This window comes from Castanea sativa, chromosome 7, assembly GCF_040712315.1.
Source record: "Castanea sativa cultivar Marrone di Chiusa Pesio chromosome 7, ASM4071231v1".
Classification (NCBI taxonomy): Eukaryota; Viridiplantae; Streptophyta; class Magnoliopsida; order Fagales; family Fagaceae; genus Castanea; species Castanea sativa.
Genome location: NC_134019.1, coordinates 22783359 through 22805334, shown reverse-complemented (window position 1 = coordinate 22805334; position 21976 = coordinate 22783359). Strand labels below are relative to the sequence as shown.

The following is a 21976-nucleotide window of genomic DNA, read 5'->3' as shown; positions in this document are numbered from 1 at the left end:
GGGTTTGACCTCATTCTTGTCAAACTATACTTCGGTACGGTTTGTACACTTGCGAGTATTTTAAAATTTCACAACACCTTCAATCCTATTCATTAAAATAATATTTACAATACATTAAAATAATATATTATCTCCTCCCAACCTCAACAGCAACAACACCAGCAACAACGGCACAACCACCACCACTGCCGCAACAACACTGATAGCCACCACCACCACAAACCCACATTCACCAACGCCTCCTTAAAAAAAAACACAATTGGAAAAAAAAAAAATCCACAACAACCCACCACATTCACAAACCTCAAAACTCATCCCAAATCAAACAATCCAATCCCAAATCATTGTTATCCTCTGATCCAATTTTTCAAACCAGATCCAATCCCCAAAATCAATTATAAACAATCCAAACAAATAAGGGGAATCGAATCTTAGTGAGATCGGGCAGATTTTGGCGAAGGCAGGTTGCTTGGAGCGGCGGAGGCGAAGGTGAAGCAAGCTGCTTGGCGAGCGGCATCGGGGGAAGTGAGCGGCGTTGGCGTCGGAGGAGAGGCGAGCTGCTTGGCGAGTGGAGGAGGTGAGTTGCTGGTGAGTGGCGGAGGCGAGCTGCTGGTGAGCGGCCGAGGCGAGCTGGCGGGTGGAGAGCCACTGTGGTGGATTGTGAGAGAGGCTGAGATAGAGAGAGAAAAAGGAGAGAGAACGGCTGAGAGAAAGTGAGGGAGTCGGAAAAAAAAAGAGATAAAATGATATAGGAGAGAGAAAATTATTAAAAAATTAATATTTCTATATAACACACCAATCCGTACGGTGTTATCTTTGAAACACCACTGTTCATATGTGCCAAATGTTTTGACATTTGGCACACCTCATAAGGGAGGATTTTTGGTGTTTGGTGTGTCAAATGTGTTATATTATAGCATTTAACACACTTGATACGAATGCTCTAACGTCTTACAAGTAAGACGGCACTGTGCTGTATGGCAAAAATTTTTACAATTACATGTCCGGGTAAAGTATGTCTTTTGTGTGGTAAAATTTAGCATATTTTTGGGTTTACAAGGTCGAGTACTGATGCTCTAAGAGCATTCACATCAGTTCTTTTATTTTACACATCTATTTTTACATTAAAAACTTACTTTTTCTATTTTACACATCCACTTTTACAAAACACCCACATCATTTTATCTATTCTATCACCTCTTTTAATTAAATAATCAATTTTCTCAAATTTTTTATTATTCCCTCAACCACCCCCTTTAATACACGCGCGCTCTCTCTCTCTTCCCATTTTATCTGATTTTTTGCTCTCACTCTCTACCCATCTCTATCCATTTTTTCAGATCAACTCTCTCGATCACGATTAGATCCGACCAGATCAGACCCACGACAGGGCAGCTCTGACACTGCGACCCACGATCCACCATTCTGGCCTTGCTCTTAGGCGCGCCACGGGGCGTCGCGGCCTGTCCATGCTGGTGCGGGAGACGGCAGTGCGGCAGCTTGAGGAGCGCAGGGCCGACTGGAGGTACTCGAAGCCCATGGTGGCTCTAGACATCATGTCGAACGTGGTGTTTGTGTGAGTCTCGGTCTCTCCCTAGCTTTGATCCACAAGCATTGATCAAATCCGAGATCTCCCTAACTCCGATCAAGCTTCGATCAGGCAAGACCCATCTTCGATCCACAAGCACCAACCGATCTCCCTAGCTCCGATCCACAAGCACCAATCAAATCCGAGATCTCCCTAGCTCCGATCAGGCTTCAATCAGGCAAGACCCATCTTCGATCCACAAGCACCGATCGATCTGTCTCTATGTGTGTGTGTTTTTTTTTTTTTTTTTGAGCAAGTGTATCTCTGTTGATTTGTCTGTGTGGATGTGTTTGTGTGTGGGTGTGTTTGTGTTTGTGTGCATCTGAGGAAAAAGAAGAAGATGAGGAGAAGAGAAGTTAACTGGTTTTGTTGAGCATGGAGAAGAGAGAGAAAAAAGGAGCGAACGGGAAATTAATAAAATAATGGATAAACGAACTACAGTAACCGTGTAAATATACACGGTTACTGTAGCTCGTGGATGGATTTGCACAACTTTATCCATTTTTACACCTACTGATGTTGGTGTTTTTTTGCTCAAAATGTATAAAATTGGTAGTTTTTTCTAGTTTAGAAGATTTTACAGGAACTGATGTGGATGCTTTAAGGCAAATATGTTGTTTAACTTTTGTTAACTTCAACCCATCAAAAAAAAAAAGAATTAAATTAATTAATAAAACTTCAACCCATCAATTCCATATTTAGAAAAAAAAAACTAAAAAAAAAACTTTAATTACATCCAAAAACAAAACAAAACAAAACTTGAAACCCTCAGGAAAAAAGGCCAAGCATCAAATATAGGCAACGGCCAAAATCTTATCAATCTTCGAATTAATCTAGCTCAATTTATCGTTAAAGAGCTTTGTAATTCAATTGATTAACATCTTTTAGTATTTCCAATTGAAACATCTAATATTTAAATTTAATATATATATATATACACACGTATATCTTTTTTTCATCCTAACCCACTGGTATATAGTTGATTGCACGAAGCCTTCACTTTTATTGTGAATACATGATAATGTCCCCTTTGTGTATCAATGACAACCATTCACTGGCGGAGCCAATAATTGATCTTTAGGGGTTTTCTATAAAAATTTGTGTGTATATAAAATCTAAAATAGTAATGTACAATACTTCATAACTCAATACGTGCTATAAATAGCAACTAAATACATGTTAATTTTTTTTAAGTGCAAAATACATGTAAATATAGTAGTATATACAATATATTTTAATCAAACTAATCAAGTACATTTACAAATTATAATGCCATACGATATATAATATATTAATTATTATAATAACAAATAATATATTATAAGGAAAATAAAAAAGAAAGCAAATGAAAAGAAAAGTAACACATGAATACTATACATGGGTGAAGGGCCTAAGGAAGTTTTAAGCTTGTCTTTCACTCTTTCTAGTCTAGTTTAGTCACACAGAACTTTTACTTTTATATTGTAAACACAAAACTGCAACAATAGTGGGAAAATGAAAGAACTGAAAAAAAGAAAAAATTGGATTGTATTCTATTTTATAATATTTTCACAAAATGTTGATGTGACCAACCTCTTATTAATTTTCATTTAGGCCGACCATCAATATCGTTTTTTCATTTACTAATAACCACTTGCTACATCAGCAGTTTGTAATTTTTTTGTAAAATAGTTTATATTTTTAGTATTATTCTTCTGTTTAAATGAAAGTTATGTTTATTTAAATAAAAGTTATGTTTATTTTTAGTCTTTCTTAAATATATGTGTATATTATCAGCTATGGGGGTTAAAATGATAAGGTTCTTTTAAAAAAATTTAAATTATTTAGGATAATTTTAAAAAAATTTCTTTATTTAAAAAAAAAAAAAAGGGGGGGGGGGGGGGGGGGGGTGGGGGGCGGGCCAAGGGCCCCCTTGGTCCTTATGATGGTCCGCCACTGCAACCATTACAACAGAAAGAAATGACAAACCTTCATTTTAATTGTATCTTTCACTGTGAGCATCCAAATACTATAAAAGGCAACTCAATATCTAGTGTTAACTTTTTTATTTTTTTATTTGCTGAATAACTTAAATAATACGCTTGAAGGATGGATAGATCATAAAACATAATATTATTTTTTCAATTAGTGTTGTTGTTGTTCTTATTATTATTTAAGATGTTAATTCACTTGACACTAAAATAAAATAAAATTTGAAGTGATCAAGTGAGTTTGGCTAAGCTTATTTGTTTGTATACAAAGTACAACTTTTTAAAACCTTACAATTTGATATGATTTTAATTTTTCCGTATCGATGGGTTTGTAGGTATATATCACTGATATGTGTTAGACATCGATTTCTTTGCTTATAAACTTAATTTGATTATTTGACTTTATATCTTATAGTAATGTGGTTCAATGCTGCCTCAGTTAAGAAAACTTTTCAAAAACGATCAATGAAAATATTAAAAAGAATGCTAGTAACATTTATCGATAGAAAGTAAATGACTAGGTCTTAAGTGAGATAAAAAGTTATCAAGAATCAAGAAGAAACTAAGCAGTTAAAAGTAACAGTAAAATTGGATGTTGACAAAGCAAATCGATTCAATCACAAAACAATTGATATAAACACCAAATGAGATTGGTGACATAATACTTATGGTCAAACAGGTTAAGAATGAGTAAAGAACAACAAATTACAAGTAAACTACTTACTTGCACGAACACCTTGTAAAACCATACGAAACTAAAAAGAAAATACAAATAGAGATGACATTTGTGAGAGGAGACTTGTGTGTTTTTCTTGAAGGTAAGTTAACTATTTATACTTTTAAGGTCATTCGATTATCAGTGGTTACTCTTTTCACATGGTTGGATTTGGATGCCACTTGTCAAATATCCAGGTGCTGCTTGCAACCTTCAACAATTACTTCAATGTTATTCAGCCCAAAAAAAGAAAAGAAAAAAATATTACTTCAGTGTTACTTTTCTCGCATCCATGGTTCATTCCCTTGCTGCTTGTTAAATGCTCTCTTGTTATATATGGCACGTTTTCTTCACGCTTATACTCGCGGTTACACATGTCATGATCTCAGTAAGTCACTCAAGATTTTTAATTTAGCTCAATACTTTTTTTTTTAAAAACTATTTTAGCTCAATACTTTTTTTGATACATGATAGAATTCTACTCTAACTTAATCTAAGTGTATATGTGTGAAACTCCTTTATAGAAACTTGAACCTCGGGTCTTACCCTCTATATCACATAAGTACTTATACTTGTGGAGTGACCATCACACTAAGAGTATGCAGTGGTCAATACTTAAACCTAATATCTTAAGTGCAATACATTAGACTATTCAATTAAATTCAACCACATTTTTTGTAAAAAATTAATTACCTGTGATGTCTAAATGAGCCCAATTAATTCATCAAAATGAAAAGGAACACATTGGTTGGATACACACATAGAAAAAAAAATGAGGTTGGATACACATAGAAAAAAAAATGAGGAAAATTAGTGATATATAATCAAGAGGAATATTAGTGAATTATCAAACTAACATATTGTCATTAGTTAGATGTTTTTTATAGAAATTGTTGTAAATTTTAACTTATGACATTTGCTTATAATAATAACTTTTTATTCTCAGAAAATTACTAATCAGTGGATCACAAACTTAAAATGTTTCCATAAACCTTGGAGACGTTTTTGTAGTTTTGTGAAAAATCAAAGGGCAATATTTTTGTAGTTTTGACATCTTCCCATGTACAAAGTGCTTGGGGGTTTAGGAGGAAAGGGTTCGAACTGCGGGGTTAACAGCATGTTGTAATTATTTCTTTAAAAAAAAAAAAAAATTTGTAGTCTTTATCGCAGATCACTGTAGCCAATTGTACTTAGCAGATCTGAACCGTTAGTGAACAACACGAACTAACACAATCGTAAGGCCCAGAATAGGTACTACATTGTAGCGAAAAAATGAAAACAGCGTGGGCATTATCTAATAATAATAATAATATCCTCGTAATAATCTGAACTGTGGAACTGGTCTAAGTACGAAGTACAAATTCCATTAACCGACTCTGGATTTTTCTCAAATGGGCTATCAAATTCTGAGAACACCACCTCTCTCTTCCTCCAAAACCTTAATCTTCTCTAAGCCCGTTTCTCCACCAAACCTTGCTCCCACCTCTCTCTTCAAAACCCGTTTCAGACCCTTTGTTTCAAAACCCATTGTTACTGTTCCCAGTTCTGCAACTGGGTTTGGTGGTGCCTCGCTTCAGTTTCAGCAGAGTAACCGTAGCTTTCGTGGTGGGGTTGTAGCCATGGCTGCTGCACCTGGGTCGTTCCAGAAATCGGAGGAGGAGTGGCAGGTCGTACTCTCGCCTGAGCAGTTTCGGATTCTGAGGCAAAAGGGCACCGAGTGAGTGACACTCAAATGAGTCTTGTGTTTAAAATGATTTTTTGCATTGTTTAGTGGTTTAACAATTGGATTTTGTTTTTGTGAATTATGGGTTTTGTTTGATTGTTCTGTGTTTGTTACAATACTTGTAGTGCTAAAATTTGGAATTTGGGGTTGGAAAATTGTTTAGTATGTTTGTGATAATGTTGGGTGTCTTTGAGAAATGAAGACATCTGGGTTAATGTGTTTGAGAAAGTGCAATGGCAGAATTGGGGCTATTTTGTAGAGTTGAGGGTAATGGTGAATCAAACGTATTGGTCGTTTGTTGTTTTTGTTGTCCTTTAAAGCTTTATGGGTCTCTTTGTGAGGTGGTTATTCCTTTGTTGGGTTCAGATGATGCCAATTTGGGTGAAACTTGTGCTTTTTAATAATTTATTTGAATGAATTCTGGAATTCGTTTTGGGGGGGGGGTGTTCACTTGTTATTCTCATTATGTAGGCTTGGTATTACTAATGGACAACAAGATAAGGCTTAAGAATTAAATGCAGGAGATGTGCCCGTTTTGAAACCACAATTTGCATAGTATAGCTTTTTAAAATCTGGTAAATTTTTTTTTCAAATAGCCCATTTTCAAATAGTTGAAAAAAATAAGCTGTACCAAATGGGTATGGCATCTACGTGCCTCTGGATGCTGTGGTAAGACCCCTAGAAAATCTGAACCTTGTGCCTTAAAAGCCGAGAATCTTAGAGAGACTAGCCTTTTAAGCCTCTGACAAGATTTACTAAGTGCATACCTGAGTTTTTAGCCTAGCAGATGCCTTAAAATCCATGACCTTATCCTTCACCTTGTGCTTACTAGGGGAGGGAGTACCAAGCTCATTGGCTTAGGTAGGCATGGTATAATAAAAGGCAAGGCTTAAGTATTATACACAAGAAGACATATCTGCTAAGGGATTATGGTTTATCATCCCATGTGTAGCCACTTTAGCTTTTGCTTCATATATGCCGCTAAGGCCCCAGGCAAAAAGCAAGATTGATGATGAGATGTAAGTTCATTGCATCGCATCTGAACCTTCTTCCCTAAATAAAGTAGCCTTTTAAGCTTTAGGCCAATTTTAGTAAGTGTATCTCTAAGGTTTAGTTTATTACCACTTGTAATAGATGTTAGAAAGGGAGAAGAAAGAGTTGAATCAGATATATTGAGATACTCTAGATGTTTTGAATTGGTTTCTTATAATGTAATAATTTAATGGAACAAAAATCCAATTTATGCATTGGCAATATGCTCCAACTTGGTAATTTATTCTGATTACATTGATAAGATGTAACCCATCATGCTTTCTGACAAATATTTCAGAAGAAACTTGAGTCTTGTTTGTCAAAGAGTTGTATGTAATTCTTGACAATTTGACACTGCCTGGGTGCTATACAGATATCCAGGCACGGGAGAATATGACAAGTTCTTCGGGGAGGGAGTTTATCAGTGTGCAGGATGTGGAACTCCTCTCTATAGGTCCACAACCAAATTCAACTCTGGTTGTGGTTGGCCAGCTTTCTATGAAGGTCTTCCTGGAGCCATAAATCGCAATGTAGCTTCCATTCTCTTGTTTTTTATTTCCCCATTTTTTCTCATGTAAATCTTTAAGTTCTTCTAAATATTCAGTTTGATCAATTTATTAACAAGACCTTAATGTAATCAGCCGGACCCAGATGGCATGAGGATTGAAATTACATGTGCAGCTTGTGGAGGGCATTTAGGCCACGTATTTAAAGGTGAAGGCTTCCCAACACCCACAGATGAACGCCATTGTGTCAATAGCATATCACTCAAGTTTGCTCCAGCAAATTCTCATGCTTCCCAGTGAAGTCTTTTCTAATGTTATGTTCATTCTGTTGTAAATGAGTTTACCAAAATAAAAGACTAATGCTGCCACATTTGAGTTGAATGCTATCGTAGCTCCTTAACATGCATCTTACACTTTATTTATTGTTGTGTTGCCAAGTGCCTTGTATCTAGAGAGAAGGCTTTACCTGCTTATTATAGGAGAAGGGATTTTGAAATCGGAGAATGTTGATGTTGTTTGATGAGCACAAACACACTGATGTTTTGAGTCTTTTGACTTTTGGGTAACTGCCACCCATTTTTTTTGGTATCTCTTCATCCTTCATTTATTATTGCATTCTAAGTGTGTTAGGAATATGAAATAATTGTTGTAATCCCCTTAGTTAGGTAGTTAGCTAGTTGGTTGAGATTATGATGAGTTAGTTAGAATTTGAGCACATGTAGCTCATTTAGCACATGGTTTAATTCATAGAGCACATATTGAATTAATTAGTCAATTATCTTGAGTCATGTGGGCCAATGACATTAGTGCTAGTTTTCTATAAATACATAATTGTAATTCAACATTAGATAGCAATTGAAGAATAAACCAATTTCTTAGTGCATTAGTGCATCTCTCTTTCTCTCTCTCTCTATATGAAGGGTGACTACCTCGAAATAAGTCAATTTTCCTACAATTCTCTTCAATCCCCCCATAATTCCTATCCATCCCCATTATGAACCACCGAATTCCTAACAGAGTGTTTTGTATTATGTCTTAGATTTGGTAGATTTAGTTGGAGTTCCCTCTTCATGATTTCTGAATGTTTGGCCTTAAGTTGGTAGAGGTTGAGACTTTTTTGTGAGATATTTTTGCTGTTTGATGAGTATTGACCGGTAAAAGCCAAAAGACTGATTTTAGAACTATGGATGGTTTCTAGCACATTCTCACTTGATTTCTAAACTAAAGTTAAGCAATGTAGATAGTTTTTAATGTGTTTGAAGTTATATTTTTATTTTCTTCTATATTGTTAGAGCCAAAAGTTATATCTTATATTTCAAGGTTTTCTTTAATTTTCCCTTTGTTTAATATCCCAAGCCGATTATCCATCATAAGAGTTGCAATCAAGGAACCAAATGTTTGCAGTCCATTGATTAATAGTACAATATAGGATACTTGGGCTATCTTTGAGCTTTATTAACAGCATGCCCGAGAATAGCAAAGAATTGCCAAGAGCTTTTTAGGTCAACTGACATTTTTTGGTGTTTTTAATGAAGATATCTAAAGTTCAAACTCTCACCTTGTTATAACTATCGAATTATCTCCCAAAAAATCAAAGTAATATAAAATAAAATAAAAAAAGCATAAAACTGCATAAGGAATTAAGTAGGGGCTGCATATAAAAATCAATTCTCTAGGGTACTTCTTGATCCATGCAAAAATTTAGCCTTCAAATATCATTTCAAAAAATTCTTGTGCATGCAAATTCTATAAGGTCTTTATTGTGAATACTTTTAGCTATAAACTCTAATCTTATTCTTTTACTTATTTATTTAATAAAATCTTATTCAATAGTGCATCAAAACACAAATCAATTTTAAGAAAATGTTACGTACTTGATACAGGAGACAAATTAAATACATGACTGTTATTGATAAAAAGTCATCATCCTTGTGCACCTGCGATGAAAAGAAAGATAATTTCAATGTATTAGAATAACAAGTTTCGATTTCAAAAAATGACAATATGCTAAATGACGTTTTTCCTAAAGAAAAAGAATTCTAAAGATATTCGTTATCAATAACTTAATTTGTGAATTAAACATTCAATTATATTTCACTCGTAAGAAAACTCATGATGCAAGAATGCCCATTTGCGGAATTTTTAAAAAAAAAATCCCAACTCATTCAATATATGTGGAATTGGTTTCCATTTACATTATTTAGAATTATAAACTAGCAAACTTCTCTAACAAATTGGTTAATTAACTTTAGCTTTGTAGCCTTCAAATGTTTATGTCAGTAATTTGGTACAATTGGGATTAATGTAATCTTATGCCATAATCTAGTGTAATATGATGTAAGCCAATATCTTGTGAACCGCTTCAAAGAAAGAAATCACCAAACATAAGATAGATTTTAGTGGCATATTAGTCTAGGTACTATAGAAGAGTAATTGGGCCAATTCACATACTAAGTGCAACATAATGAAATTTTCAACATTTTTAGTGGCATCAATCTCTCAGTTTTGCTAGAACAAAGACACCCTAACATAAGGGCATGTGACTTATAATAACTATATGAATATCCCTTCTTTCCTTACAACATTTGGAGTGGCCTTATCAGATCATGTGGTGTGAGTTGCTACCAAGTACCAAATATTTCTACCAAGAAAAAAAGATTACCTGTGGCTTGAAGTCTTTGTCTGTGTATATTAGTTCCAAGAAGTTTTTGTCGAATTGAATGCAGCTCAATTAGAACCGAACTCATGTTCATCCTTTCTCTTGGCTGAACAAGCAACCCCAATTTCGAATATCAAAATCATGCATTCTTGAATTTTTTTCGCTTCCATTTTGACCTGCATTGTGAGAAATGTTGTTCATCTGTATCTCTCCCTCTTCCCTTTCCCATAGAAGGATAGGATCTATTATGTCAATTATTTGTTTTGGCAAAGCTGCTTTAACAAAGTCATGAAGGTTTAAGCTATTTTGGAAAATGCTATAAGTAGGTCATTTTCCAGTAAACATCTCTAACAATAATTTGTCATAACTATAGACATCACCATATGTTGACACCTTGTTTCCTAGACCATATTCTGCAATCAAGAATTACATATAACATATATGTTATGTGAGCATAGGTTTCTACCAAAAAAAAAAAGGAAAAAGATATATGGCAGACAAGTATTAATAAAAGAGATTTTTCAATGGCATGTAAAAAGAAAGATAAACGAAAATTGTGTTAGGTAGCATTCTATTTTCAAGCTACAATCCACCCTTATTAAAGTCTTCCTTTTAGGTTTTAAAATATAGTAAAAGAGGAGGGGAAAAGGAAATACAATGAAATTTAAACAATGATAATGATATTCACCTGGAAGAGTATAACCAACTATGTCTCTTACTGCAATGGAGCTTGATTGATTAATAGAACAATCTTGGGTAGCATTAAAGAGTAATTTTGCCAAGCCAAAGTCACCTACGTGTCCAATCATTTCATCATCAAGAAGAATATTGCTAGGTTTGAGGTCATAGTGAATGATTGGTGTTTGGCAATGATGATGAAGATAATCCAATGCATTAGCAATATCAATGGCAATATTCAATCTATGAAGAAGACTCGAATTCCTTTGTTCCTCAAGAGTCCCATATGTTCTTGAAAATGGATGCAGCCATTCATCTAGGTTGCCATTTTCCATGAACTCATATACCAAAACTTTAAAATCACGACCTTGATGGTCAATACTTGAACATGATGTAAGCACCTTTACAAGTTTTCAATGTCTAATGTTTCGTAGAGCCTCACACTCGACCATGAAACTTTTGGAAGCTCCATGATGGGAAAGGCTGAGCACCTTGCCAACAATCATATGTCTACCATGATCAAGAATTCCTTTATACACAGATCCAAAGCCACCCACGCCAATTAAATTGGTAGAAGAGAACCCATCAGTTGCATATAGGATACTTTGGTAAGATAGATTCAAAAGAAAATTTCTTGAGTCACTTGAGGTATTTTCTTTTCTTTTATTTCTTGAAAAACAAAGAAGTATGAGTGACAAAACCAAGGTTACTCCAAGAAACCCAAAAACTATAGAGAATATTAACTTCAAGGGAAAGGTCAAGTTGCTCTTCTTGGAATTTCTATATTTGCATTTAGGAAGCTGAAACTTAGGTATGCCCCCACAAAGCTTAACATTTCCCTTAACAAAAGTTGCACTTGTATTCTCTAGAACTCCTATTGGCATCTCACCCTCAAAATGGTTGTAAGATAGATTCAAAGATTGCAAGTAAACAAAGAGCTTCAAAAATTTTGGAATTTGGCTAGACAAATTATTCAGAAAAATCTAAATATTGAAGACCTCTTAATGATTCCAAAGATGGAGGAATGATCCCTTGGAAGAGGTGTTTTCCCATGTATAGATATTCTAGCATTATGCAACTTCCAAGACTCGCAGGAATTTCGCCAACCAACATGTTTTTGGAAATATCCAATAGTTGTAGATTTTTAAAATTTCCTATTTCCATGGGAAGAACACCCATAAATTGGTTGGCTGACAAAAGTAGAAAAGTTGGTGAGAATGAGAGACCAATGACTTGTGGGGATATTGAACCATAGAGATTGTTATTATGAAGATTCAAAGTAAACAAGTTTTGGCACTTGCTCAGACTTTAGAGGGATGTTGCCTTGAAAATTATTGTCATATAAATACAAGTATGTCAAGATTATTAAATTTTCGAGAGAAGATAGAATATTCCCAAATAGGAATGACAACGGGTCGGGTTCGGGCCAGGTTTTTTGATACCCGGACTCGACCTGCGGATCCTCCCCTGTTACCCGAACCCAGCCCGTTTAATAAACGTGTCTTTTTTTAGCCCCAAACCCGGCCCGTCAAGTCTTTGTGGGCCTCGTCCAGCCACTTCTGGCCCTAATCCGTGGCCCAATCTGACCCAATCTTATATATATATAAACCCAAATCCAAACCCAAACCCAAACACAAACACAAACAGCAACACAAATAAATCACCATTCTTATCAGTCTTGCTGAAAATAAGATTCTTAGACAGAAAATAAATAATAAATAAACACAAAAAATAGAAAAAATAAAACTCCATTAATGGACCGATTTTTACATTAACACAAACATCAACTCCGATTCACATTCTTTGAAGTTATCTCAGGCGCTATAGTCAACTAAACCAACACAAAATATACACATGCATTACATTCTATACAGATTGAATCCTCAAACAAATACCCAAAAACAAAAACTACTGAGAAAGGAAATGAATAAAAAAAAAAAAGAACTCAGAACACTAAAGCTCCATTGGTGATGATTTGATCTAACAACACGACCACATCTCACTCCAATCTAACAATCCCATGCTCCGATATATGGATTTCGTGCTCCATGACAAACGGCAACCACCACAAGGGTGAGGGTAGGTCGGTGAGTGTATGAGAGTGAAGGTAAGGATGAGATGTGAGTGAGAGTGAAAGTCAGTGAGGGGAGGATGAGATGTGAGAGAGTGTGAGAGTGAGAGTGAGAATCTGAGTCAGTAAGGGTAAGGTGAGAGAGGCGGTTGAGTTGAGAGAGAAATGAGGGAAATGAGTTTAGGGTTAGAGTTGTGATATATATATATATATATATAGGTAGGTTTTTTTTTGTAATTTTTCGTTTATCTAACCGAGTCGGGTTGGGTTCGGGTTCGGGCCGGGTTTTTACCAAAATTCATACCCTTCGGGGTTTTTTTAAAACCCAACCCGACCCTATTCTTTATCGGGCCGGGTAAAATCTGACCCATTAGGGGTCGGGCCGGGCAGGTACCCGCGGGTCGGGTAGAAATTGACATCCGCATTCCCAAAGAATTTGTTTGTAACTACTGCCAAAATTTGTAACTTCTTAAGCTTTCCAATTTCAAAGGGAATATTACCAGATAATTTGTTGTTTGACATTGTGAGATTCCCCAAGTTGATCAAATATCTTATTTTAGTAGGAATTTTTCCAGATATTTTGTTATTAAATACACTGAATTCAGTAATTGACAAATTGCCAATGCACTTGCGTAACTCTCCTCCAAAGTTATTGTCATTTATAGCAAAATTCAAATAGGTGGCATTTGACAAAGAACAGAGAAAACTCAAGTCTTTTGCCCCTCCACTCCCAAGATTGTTAAGGGTAATAGAAAAAAATGAAATCCTATTTAGCTTCTCCAAAGAAGGAACTTTTCCACTTAGTTTATTTTTGTTCAATGCCAGAATTTCTAGATTTGAGGTATTAGATGTGGAAACTGGGATAGATTCTGTAAGTTGGTTGTAAGTTTAATCTTTCTATATTTGGTAGAGTGATGCCAATGTCCAAAGGAAGATGCCCCTGGATTTGGTTGATTGCTACAGCAAAGATAAATTGAACATTGTGGAAGGAATTGTACTAGTCAACCTATTCCTACCCACAACAAAAAATATAAGCTTTGTCAATTGGCCAAAAGAATCAGGGATAATTCTACCCAAGTTATTTTCACTAACAGAAAACGATTTTAGAAATGATAAAATTATTTCTATAAGATTATTTCTGTAACTAGCATAAAACCAAAGCTTTGACAAGGTGCCAAGCATTTCAGGGATTTCTTCAACCAGAAAGTTATAAGCAACATGAAGTGCTTCAAGGTTAGAGCAATTGGATAAATTGCTAGGAATTTTGCCACTAAGGGTCCGTTTGGATAGAATTTATTGCTGAAAACTGAAAACTGAAAACACTGTAGCAAAATAATTTTTAAATGTGTGAATAGTATTGCGGGACCCATTTTTAATAAAAAATGGTTAAAAAAGTACATGAACAGTACGCGCACTGAGCGCTTGTCCCCTGCAGCAGAGAAAAAAAAAAAAAAAGTAAAACGTGGACGCAGCAATAAGCTGGATCCAAACCAGCACTAAACCCTTTTCCATCCCCAAATCCCGAATTTTGACACTACAAGTCTTCAAATTGTAACAAACATAGAACAATCAAGCAAAACCCATAATTCAAAAAAAAACAAAAAAAAAAAACAATCCAATTATCAAACCACTAAACAATGCAAAAATTATTTTTAAACACAAGAATAATCTGAGCCTCACTTACTCGGTGCCCTTTTGCCTCAGAATCCGAAACTGCTCAGGCGAGAGTATGGCCTGCCACTCCTCCTCCAATTTCTTGAACTTCCCAGGTGCAGCAGCCATGGCTACAACCCCACCAGGAAAGCTACAGTTACTCTGCTGAAACTGAAACGAAGCACCACCAAACCCAGTTGCAAAATTGGGAACAGTAACAATGGGTTTTAAAACAAAGGGTCTGAAATGGGTTTTGAAGAGAAAGGTGGGAAGAAGGTTTGGTGGAGAAACGAGCTTAGAGAAGATTAAGGTTTTGGAGGAAGAGAGAGGTGGTGTTCTTAAGATTTGATAGCCAATTTAAGAAAATCCAGAGTCGGTGAACGGAGTTTGTACTTAGAATAGTTTGTGTATGGCAAGGTGTCACTTGTGGTTGCCGACATCAAAGAGTCACTATGTTGAACTTGCGATCTTTGAAACTGGTAGGCCCTATAACACCGCATATTGGAAATTTAAGTTTTTTGAGGAATCTAACTCTCTTTAACAACAGCTTTTATAATGAAATTTCTTCAGAAATTGGTCGTTTGCAAAATGCGATTCTTACAATTGCAAAACAACACACTTAGTGCTGGTTTGGATCCAGCTTATTGCTGCGTCCATGTTTTACTTTTTTTTTTTTTTTCCTCTGCTGCAGGGGACAAGCGCTCAATGCGCGCACGGTGCGCATACTGTGCATGCACTGTGCGCGCACTGTTCATGTACTTTTTTAACCATTTTTTATTAAAAATGGGTCCCGCAATACTATTCACACATTTAAAAATTATTTTGCTACAGTGTTTTCAGTTTTCAGTTTTCAGCAATAAGTTCTATCCAAACGGACCCTTAGTATGTTTGTAATATTGTTGGGAGTTTGAGGAAAATGAAGACATTTGGGTTAATATGTTTGAGAAAGTGTAATGGTAAAATTGGGGCTATTGTTGATTTTTTTTTCTTCTATTTTTTAAGAATTGAGGAGGTATTGGTGAATCAAACTTACGGTCGTTTGTTGTTGTTGTCGTCCTTTAATTTAAAGCTTCACAGGTCTCTTTGTGTCACAGGGTCAAATTTTCTACCTGTGATGGCATTAAGTTCCTTCCTTAGTCTTAGCCAACACACCACTCACACACACTACATGAACACTCAGGACAGAATTAATAAGGGAAATTCACACACACACACACAGTACACACAGTATTTACAGGGCACCAACCCCAACCTTTATTACTCAATATTTAAGTACAAAAGAAGTCTGGAGAATACACACGAAATTCTCTAAGGCAAATACACTCTCTGCTGTTGATAACCCCAATAGCATAGGGTATATACACAGAAATAACTGTCACGGCAGTTACTACCAAGTAACTGCCCCCTATCCAGGACTTGCTGCCATATATGGTATGACTTAGGACACTTGCAACTGATGCTGTCTTGGCCTGCACTCGACGTTTACAGCCTTTACATAGCAGGTCTGAACATCCAACAAGTTAGGAACTGCTTGGTAACTACTACTGCACACTCTGCACATGCCAACCCATCACTCAGCACTTCATGAGGCCTTTTCCCATGCTCCAGCAGCCCACACATGATTATCCCATCACGTTTTAAAAACTTGGCCCTTGCCCAAGCCCTTCTCATTAGCATCACAGCCCGCCCAGCATGTCCATATGCAGCCCACCAAGCAACTGCTATTAGCCCACTCATACAAGTCCATGCACTATGCCAGCACCAACTAGCCCAATGCCTTGCATAGGCTAATATCATCACAGCAGCCTAGCATTGCCTTGCACACAAGCCACCAAGCCCACACACACAAAGCAACCCAGCCAAGCCACCATGCCATGAGCCATCACCTAGGATCAGCACCACCTGTTGCTGCCCATCATCACCGAACCATTTCTGCCCACCATGGCTCACCACTGCCATGGCCTTGAGACATCATGTGGAGCAAGGTGCCTCAACATGTTGCCCCTCATTATGCTCATCAATTTGAATGCAGCAAAGAGACCAGGCTTGTCCCCTTCAAAGAGCACTTAAGAACTTCACTAGATAGGCATGAGGAGCCATTAGTGTCTTGAGATAACATTGAGCTAAGTGATTGGTTTGATGTTGTCCAAGCACTCCAATTCCTCATGCCATCATCAGCAACTTGCAAAGCTCCTAACAAACCACCTTTACTAGAAGAAGTCAATGTCCTCATCAGTAGGGTATCCTTATATGCCTTCACTTCTTTCTCAAACTGCCACAATGTAGATGCTTTCTCCCAGCTTGCCTCTGATTCAGCAGCCCCTTTCCACTTCACCAAGTAGTATGTTATCATATTTCCTCCTCCCTTACGGTAACCTGTCATCTTTTTGTCGAGAATTTTACCCATTTATCTATCAAACTGAACCATGATAGTAGGTGAGGCATGCCTTGCCATATTCCTTGTAGGATCCTCTGCATCCCCATGATAAGGCTTCAAGAAGCTCACATGTATTGTTGGGTGAATCTGAAATCTTTTTGGCAGCTTCAACTTGTAAGCCACAACACCAACTCTCTTTACAACCTCGAATGGACCATCATATTTAGGAACTAAACCTTGGTGAATTGCTTCACTTTTGAACTTCCTCCAAATTTGTGGAGTCAATTTCAACAGCACCCTGTCCCCTACCTGGAACTTTAGAGGCCTTCTCCCTTTGTCAGTAGACTTCTTCATTCTCCTTTGTGCTTTCAACATGCTATCCTGTGCCTCCTGCATCAGCTCCTACTTGTTGATGGCAAATCTGCACGCTGCGGGACATTTTCCCCCTGAACGCTGCTTAGCAATCTCATGAGGTGTGAGAGGTTGCTGCCCCATAGCCAACTCAAAGGGACTCATCCCAGTTGATGAAGATTTGTGTAGATTGTAGGCAAACTGTGCAGAATCCAACAGACCTAACCAATTCTTCTGGCTGGTAGTCACATAATGCCTCAAATAGTCCTCTAACACAGCATTGAGCCTTTCTGTTTGCCCATCTATTTGTGGGTGGTTAGCAGTAGAGAACTTCAACTCTGAACCTATAGAACTAAACAGAATAGTCCAAAATCGACCAGTAAATCTAGAGTCTCTGTCACTTACAATGTCTTCAGGCAACCCAAAGTATTTCACCATGTTTTTATAGAACAAGTCAACAACCTCCTCTACTATACATGTGCTCGGTGCAGCCATAAAAACAACATACTTTAAGAATCTATCAACTACCACAAATACTGAACCCATCCCCTTATCTTTTAGCAAACTAGTAATAAAATCCATTGAAATAGAAACCTAAGGACTTTTTGGTATAGGAAGAGGCTACAGTAGACCTACTTCCTTTTGAGTCAAGCCCTTGTCTTGTTGGCAAACTAGACAGGTCTTCACATACAACTCGATATCTAAATCCATCTTAGGTCAATAGTTTGAACGGGGCAGTAATGCATACATTCTATCCTTACCTGGATGTCCTGCCCACTGTGGATAATGCGTTTCCTTCAGCAACTCCCTTCGAATCTTTCCACTTGGAACATACAGCTTGCCACCCTTGGCATACAGTAACCCATCCTCCAGCCAATAACACCTCACCAAGCCTGCAGTCACATCCTGCACCAGCTTCTGATAGAAAGCATCAAGCTTAGCACTGTCTTTGATCCTCTCCACAAAGTTTGACTCCACTCTAGTCAGGGCAGCCACATATTCTTACACCTGTTTGTGACTCAGGGCATTTGCTACTTCATTGTGCTTGCCTGGTTTGTGCTCCCACACAAAGTCATACTCCTGTAGCAACTCCTACCACCTAGCCTACTTGGGTGACAGCTTTTTCTGTGTGTTGAAGAAGGTGTTAGCCACATTGTCTGTTCTCACCATAAACTTTAGCCCTAGCAGATATACACGCCATGCCAGCAAATAGTGCACCACTGTAATCATCTCTTTCTCATGGGCTGAACACTTCTGTTCTGCCTCATTCAACTTCCTACTCTCATAAGCAACAGGGTGTTTTTCTTGTACCAGCACCCCACCAATTGCCTTGTCAGAAGCATCTGTATGAACCTCAAAGGGTAAACCAAAATCTGGCAGCCACAGAACAAGCTCACTCGACACAGCAACCTTCAGCTTCTCAAAAGCTTCCTTACATGCATCTGTCCATGCCCATTTTTTGTCCTTCTTCAGCAAATCTGTGAGAGGAGCCACCTTCTTCGAATATCCTTGGATAAACTTCCTGTAATAGTTAGCCAATTTAAGGAAAGACCGCAGTTCAGCAACCTTGCTTGGTGGAGGCCAATCGAGGATAGCCTAAACCTTCCTCTCATCCATCATAACTTGACCTTTGCTGACTTTATGCCCTAGAAACAGAATCTCATGTTAGGTAAATTCACACTTCTCTTTCTTAACAAATAATTGGTGTTCTCTCAGTTTGGACAGCACCTTTCTAAGGTGTTCTAAGTGATCCTCCAAGGATTCACTATATATTACAATGTCATCTAGATAAACCACAACAAAGTGATCCACAAACTTATAGAAGACATCATTCATCAAATTACAGAATGTAGCAGGGGCATTCATTAAACTGAAAGGCATAATTAAAAACTCATAAGAACCATACTGGGTCACACAAGTAGTCTTAGACTCATCCCCTTTAGCAATCCTCACTTGCCAGTAGCCTAATCTTAAATCCAGCTTTGTGAAGTAGACAGCTTTGCTCAATCTGTCAAAGAGGTTTTGAATCAAAGGGACTGGATATTTGTTCTTCACAATCACTTTGTTCAAGGCTCTGTAATCCACACACATCTGCAATGAGCCATCCTGCTTCTTCTAGAACAGAACAAGAGCACCATAAGGAGCCTTGGAGGGTTAAATGTATCCTGCATCCAGTAGCTCTGTCAACTGCTTCCTCATCTTAGCCAACTCTATTGGGGACATTCTATATGGGAACTTCGCAAGAGGCTTTGATCCAAGAATCAACTCGATCCTATGATCAAAAGCACGCCTTGGTGGAAGGGTCTTTGGTAGTTTTGGAGGCATCACATTAGCAAACTCCTCCAGCAGTCCAGCCACATCATCTGGAACTTCGACATACTTGTCCTACTTCACCTCAATCAATGTAGCCAAGTAAGTCATTTCACCCTTCTTTAGCCCATGCTCAACCTACATGGCTGAAACCATTGGTTCTTTCCCCTTGCTTATCTTGCTATTTCCTGCCTCACACCTCATAGGAACATAGCAGGGCTGCTTCTCATTAACAATCAACAACACTCCAATGAAAGGCAACAGAGCAACCTTAGCAGCCATTAGGAACTCATCACCTAGAATTACATCGAAATCATCTAACTCCATGACTAGAAAATTCACCTTTCCAGTCCACTCGCCCACCTTAAATTTCACTCCATAAGTAATCCCCAACACAGGTTTTGTCTCTGAGTTTACTACCTTGATCTTACTAGGGCACTTGCTCACTTTCAGACCAAGCCTTTAAAGCATTCGATCAACAACAAAATTGTGGGTAGCACTAGAATCAAGCATACCCTCACCCCCATTTTCGTTCATCTCCATTTGAACATAAGACATACCCTTAGAAATGCTTCCTGCACGTAGTGCATTCAGCAACTGCAAAGGGTTTACTCTGCTAGGAACTTCTTCATTAGACTACCCACCACCATCTTCAGCAATAATGGCATTAAGCTTCTCACTCTTTGGACAGTCTCTAGCACGATGAGGGTCATTGCAAATGAAGCAGCCAACATTAAGCTTAGGCTGTTCTTTGCTTGGTTGAGAGGTAGAACTCTCTCCCTTGCTCTTGGTACCCCAACTTTTCTTCTGCTTATCTTTCTTCTTGCCATCCTTCTTCTGCTTGTCCTTGCCTTTATCCTTGGACTTACGTTTTTCTTCTTCTCCACTAGGCTTACTGAACTTGTAGTCCACTAAGGCATCTGCAGCAGACATAGTAGTAGGCAGATCACGCACAGCCTACCTCTTTAACTCCATTTGTGCCCAAGGCTGCAAGCCAGACATGAAATTGAACAGTTTGTCCTCCTCTGACATGTTCTTGATATCCAACATCAAAGAACTGAACGTCTTAACATATTCCCTCACTGTACCAGTTTGCTTCAATTTCTTCAAAGCGTCTCTTGCAACCCAAGCAGTGTTGGTAGGCAAGAATTGGTCTTTCAATTCCTTCTTTAAGGCTTCTCACGAGTAAATTTTGCCTCTACCAGTATCTGCATCATCTTCCACATGGGTTCTTCACCATAACATGGCATCCCCTGAAAGATACATGCTAGTGATTGTCACCATCTCTTGACTAAGCACCTTTGCAGCCTTGAAATACTGCTCCATATCACACAGGAAATTCTTCAAATCCTTGGCATTCCTAGCACCATTAAAGGGCTTTGGTTCAAGCACCTTCACTTTGGTGGCCACTTCCCCCTCCCTAGGCAGGCCACTCATTGCTCTCTTCAACATAATGATTTCTGCTTCAAGTTGGCATTAGGTCTCCCTTGCTGCCTATTTCTGGGCATCTAATGCAGCAGCCAACTCTTCAACATGAGAGAAAAGAATATCTCTATGTTCTGCAAGATCATTCCTCACCACAGTCGTTCCTGCAGTAACAACATCCAATCTGTCACACACAGAAAGTTATTCCCTTTCTCTAGGAACTCCGAGTATGTTCTCCAAGACAGTCACTCTTGCCTTGGTGTCCAAAGGCATGGCAACCTGGCTCTGATACCAATTGTCACAGGGTCAACTTTTCTTTTAAATTTTCTGCCTGTAATGGCACTAAGTTCCTCCCTTAGTCTCAACCAACACACCACTCGCACACACTGTAGGAACACTCAGAACAGAATTAATAAGGGATATTTACACACACACACAGTACACATAGTATTTACAGGGCACCAACCCCAACCTTTATTACTCAATATTCAAATACAAAGGAAGCTTGGAGAATACACATGAAATTCTCTAAGGCAAATTCACTCTTTGTTGTTGACAATCCCAACAACATAGGCTATATACACAGAAATAACTGTCACGACAGTTACTGCCAAGTAACTGCCCCTGTCCAGGACTTGCTACTGCATGTGGTCTAACTTAGGAAACCTACAACTGATGTTGTCTTGGCCTGCTCTCCAAGTTTCCAGCCCCTACATAGCAGGTCTAAACATCTAGCAAGCTAGGAACTGCTTGGTAACTGCTGGTAACTGCTGCTGCACACTCTGTACATGCCAGCCCATCACTCAGCACTTCATGAGGCCTCTGCCCATGCTCCAGCAGCCCACACATGATTATCCCATCACGTTTAAAAGCTTGGGCCTTGCCCAAGCCCTTCTCATCAGCATCACAACCCATACA

The 21976-nt window shown here is 37.9% G+C and overlaps 2 protein-coding genes across 2 annotated transcripts; one reads left to right on the top strand and one right to left on the bottom strand.

Moving 5' to 3' along the window:
* The first annotated feature begins 5558 nt into the window (after positions 1-5558).
* Positions 5559-8032, top strand: LOC142642040 (peptide methionine sulfoxide reductase B5-like). The gene is made up of 3 exons (XM_075816386.1): positions 5559-5990; positions 7402-7558; positions 7670-8032. Exons 1-3 carry the CDS (start codon positions 5665-5667, stop codon positions 7832-7834), a joined length of 648 nt encoding a protein of 215 aa, XP_075672501.1. The 5' UTR covers positions 5559-5664; the 3' UTR covers positions 7835-8032.
* An 8970-nt stretch (positions 8033-17002) lies between these two features.
* On the bottom strand, positions 17003-17368 carry LOC142644162 (uncharacterized). The gene has a single exon (XM_075818835.1). The coding sequence runs from the start codon at positions 17366-17368 to the stop codon at positions 17003-17005; it is 366 nt and encodes a 121-aa protein (XP_075674950.1).
* Between the last annotated feature and the right edge of the window lie 4608 nt (positions 17369-21976).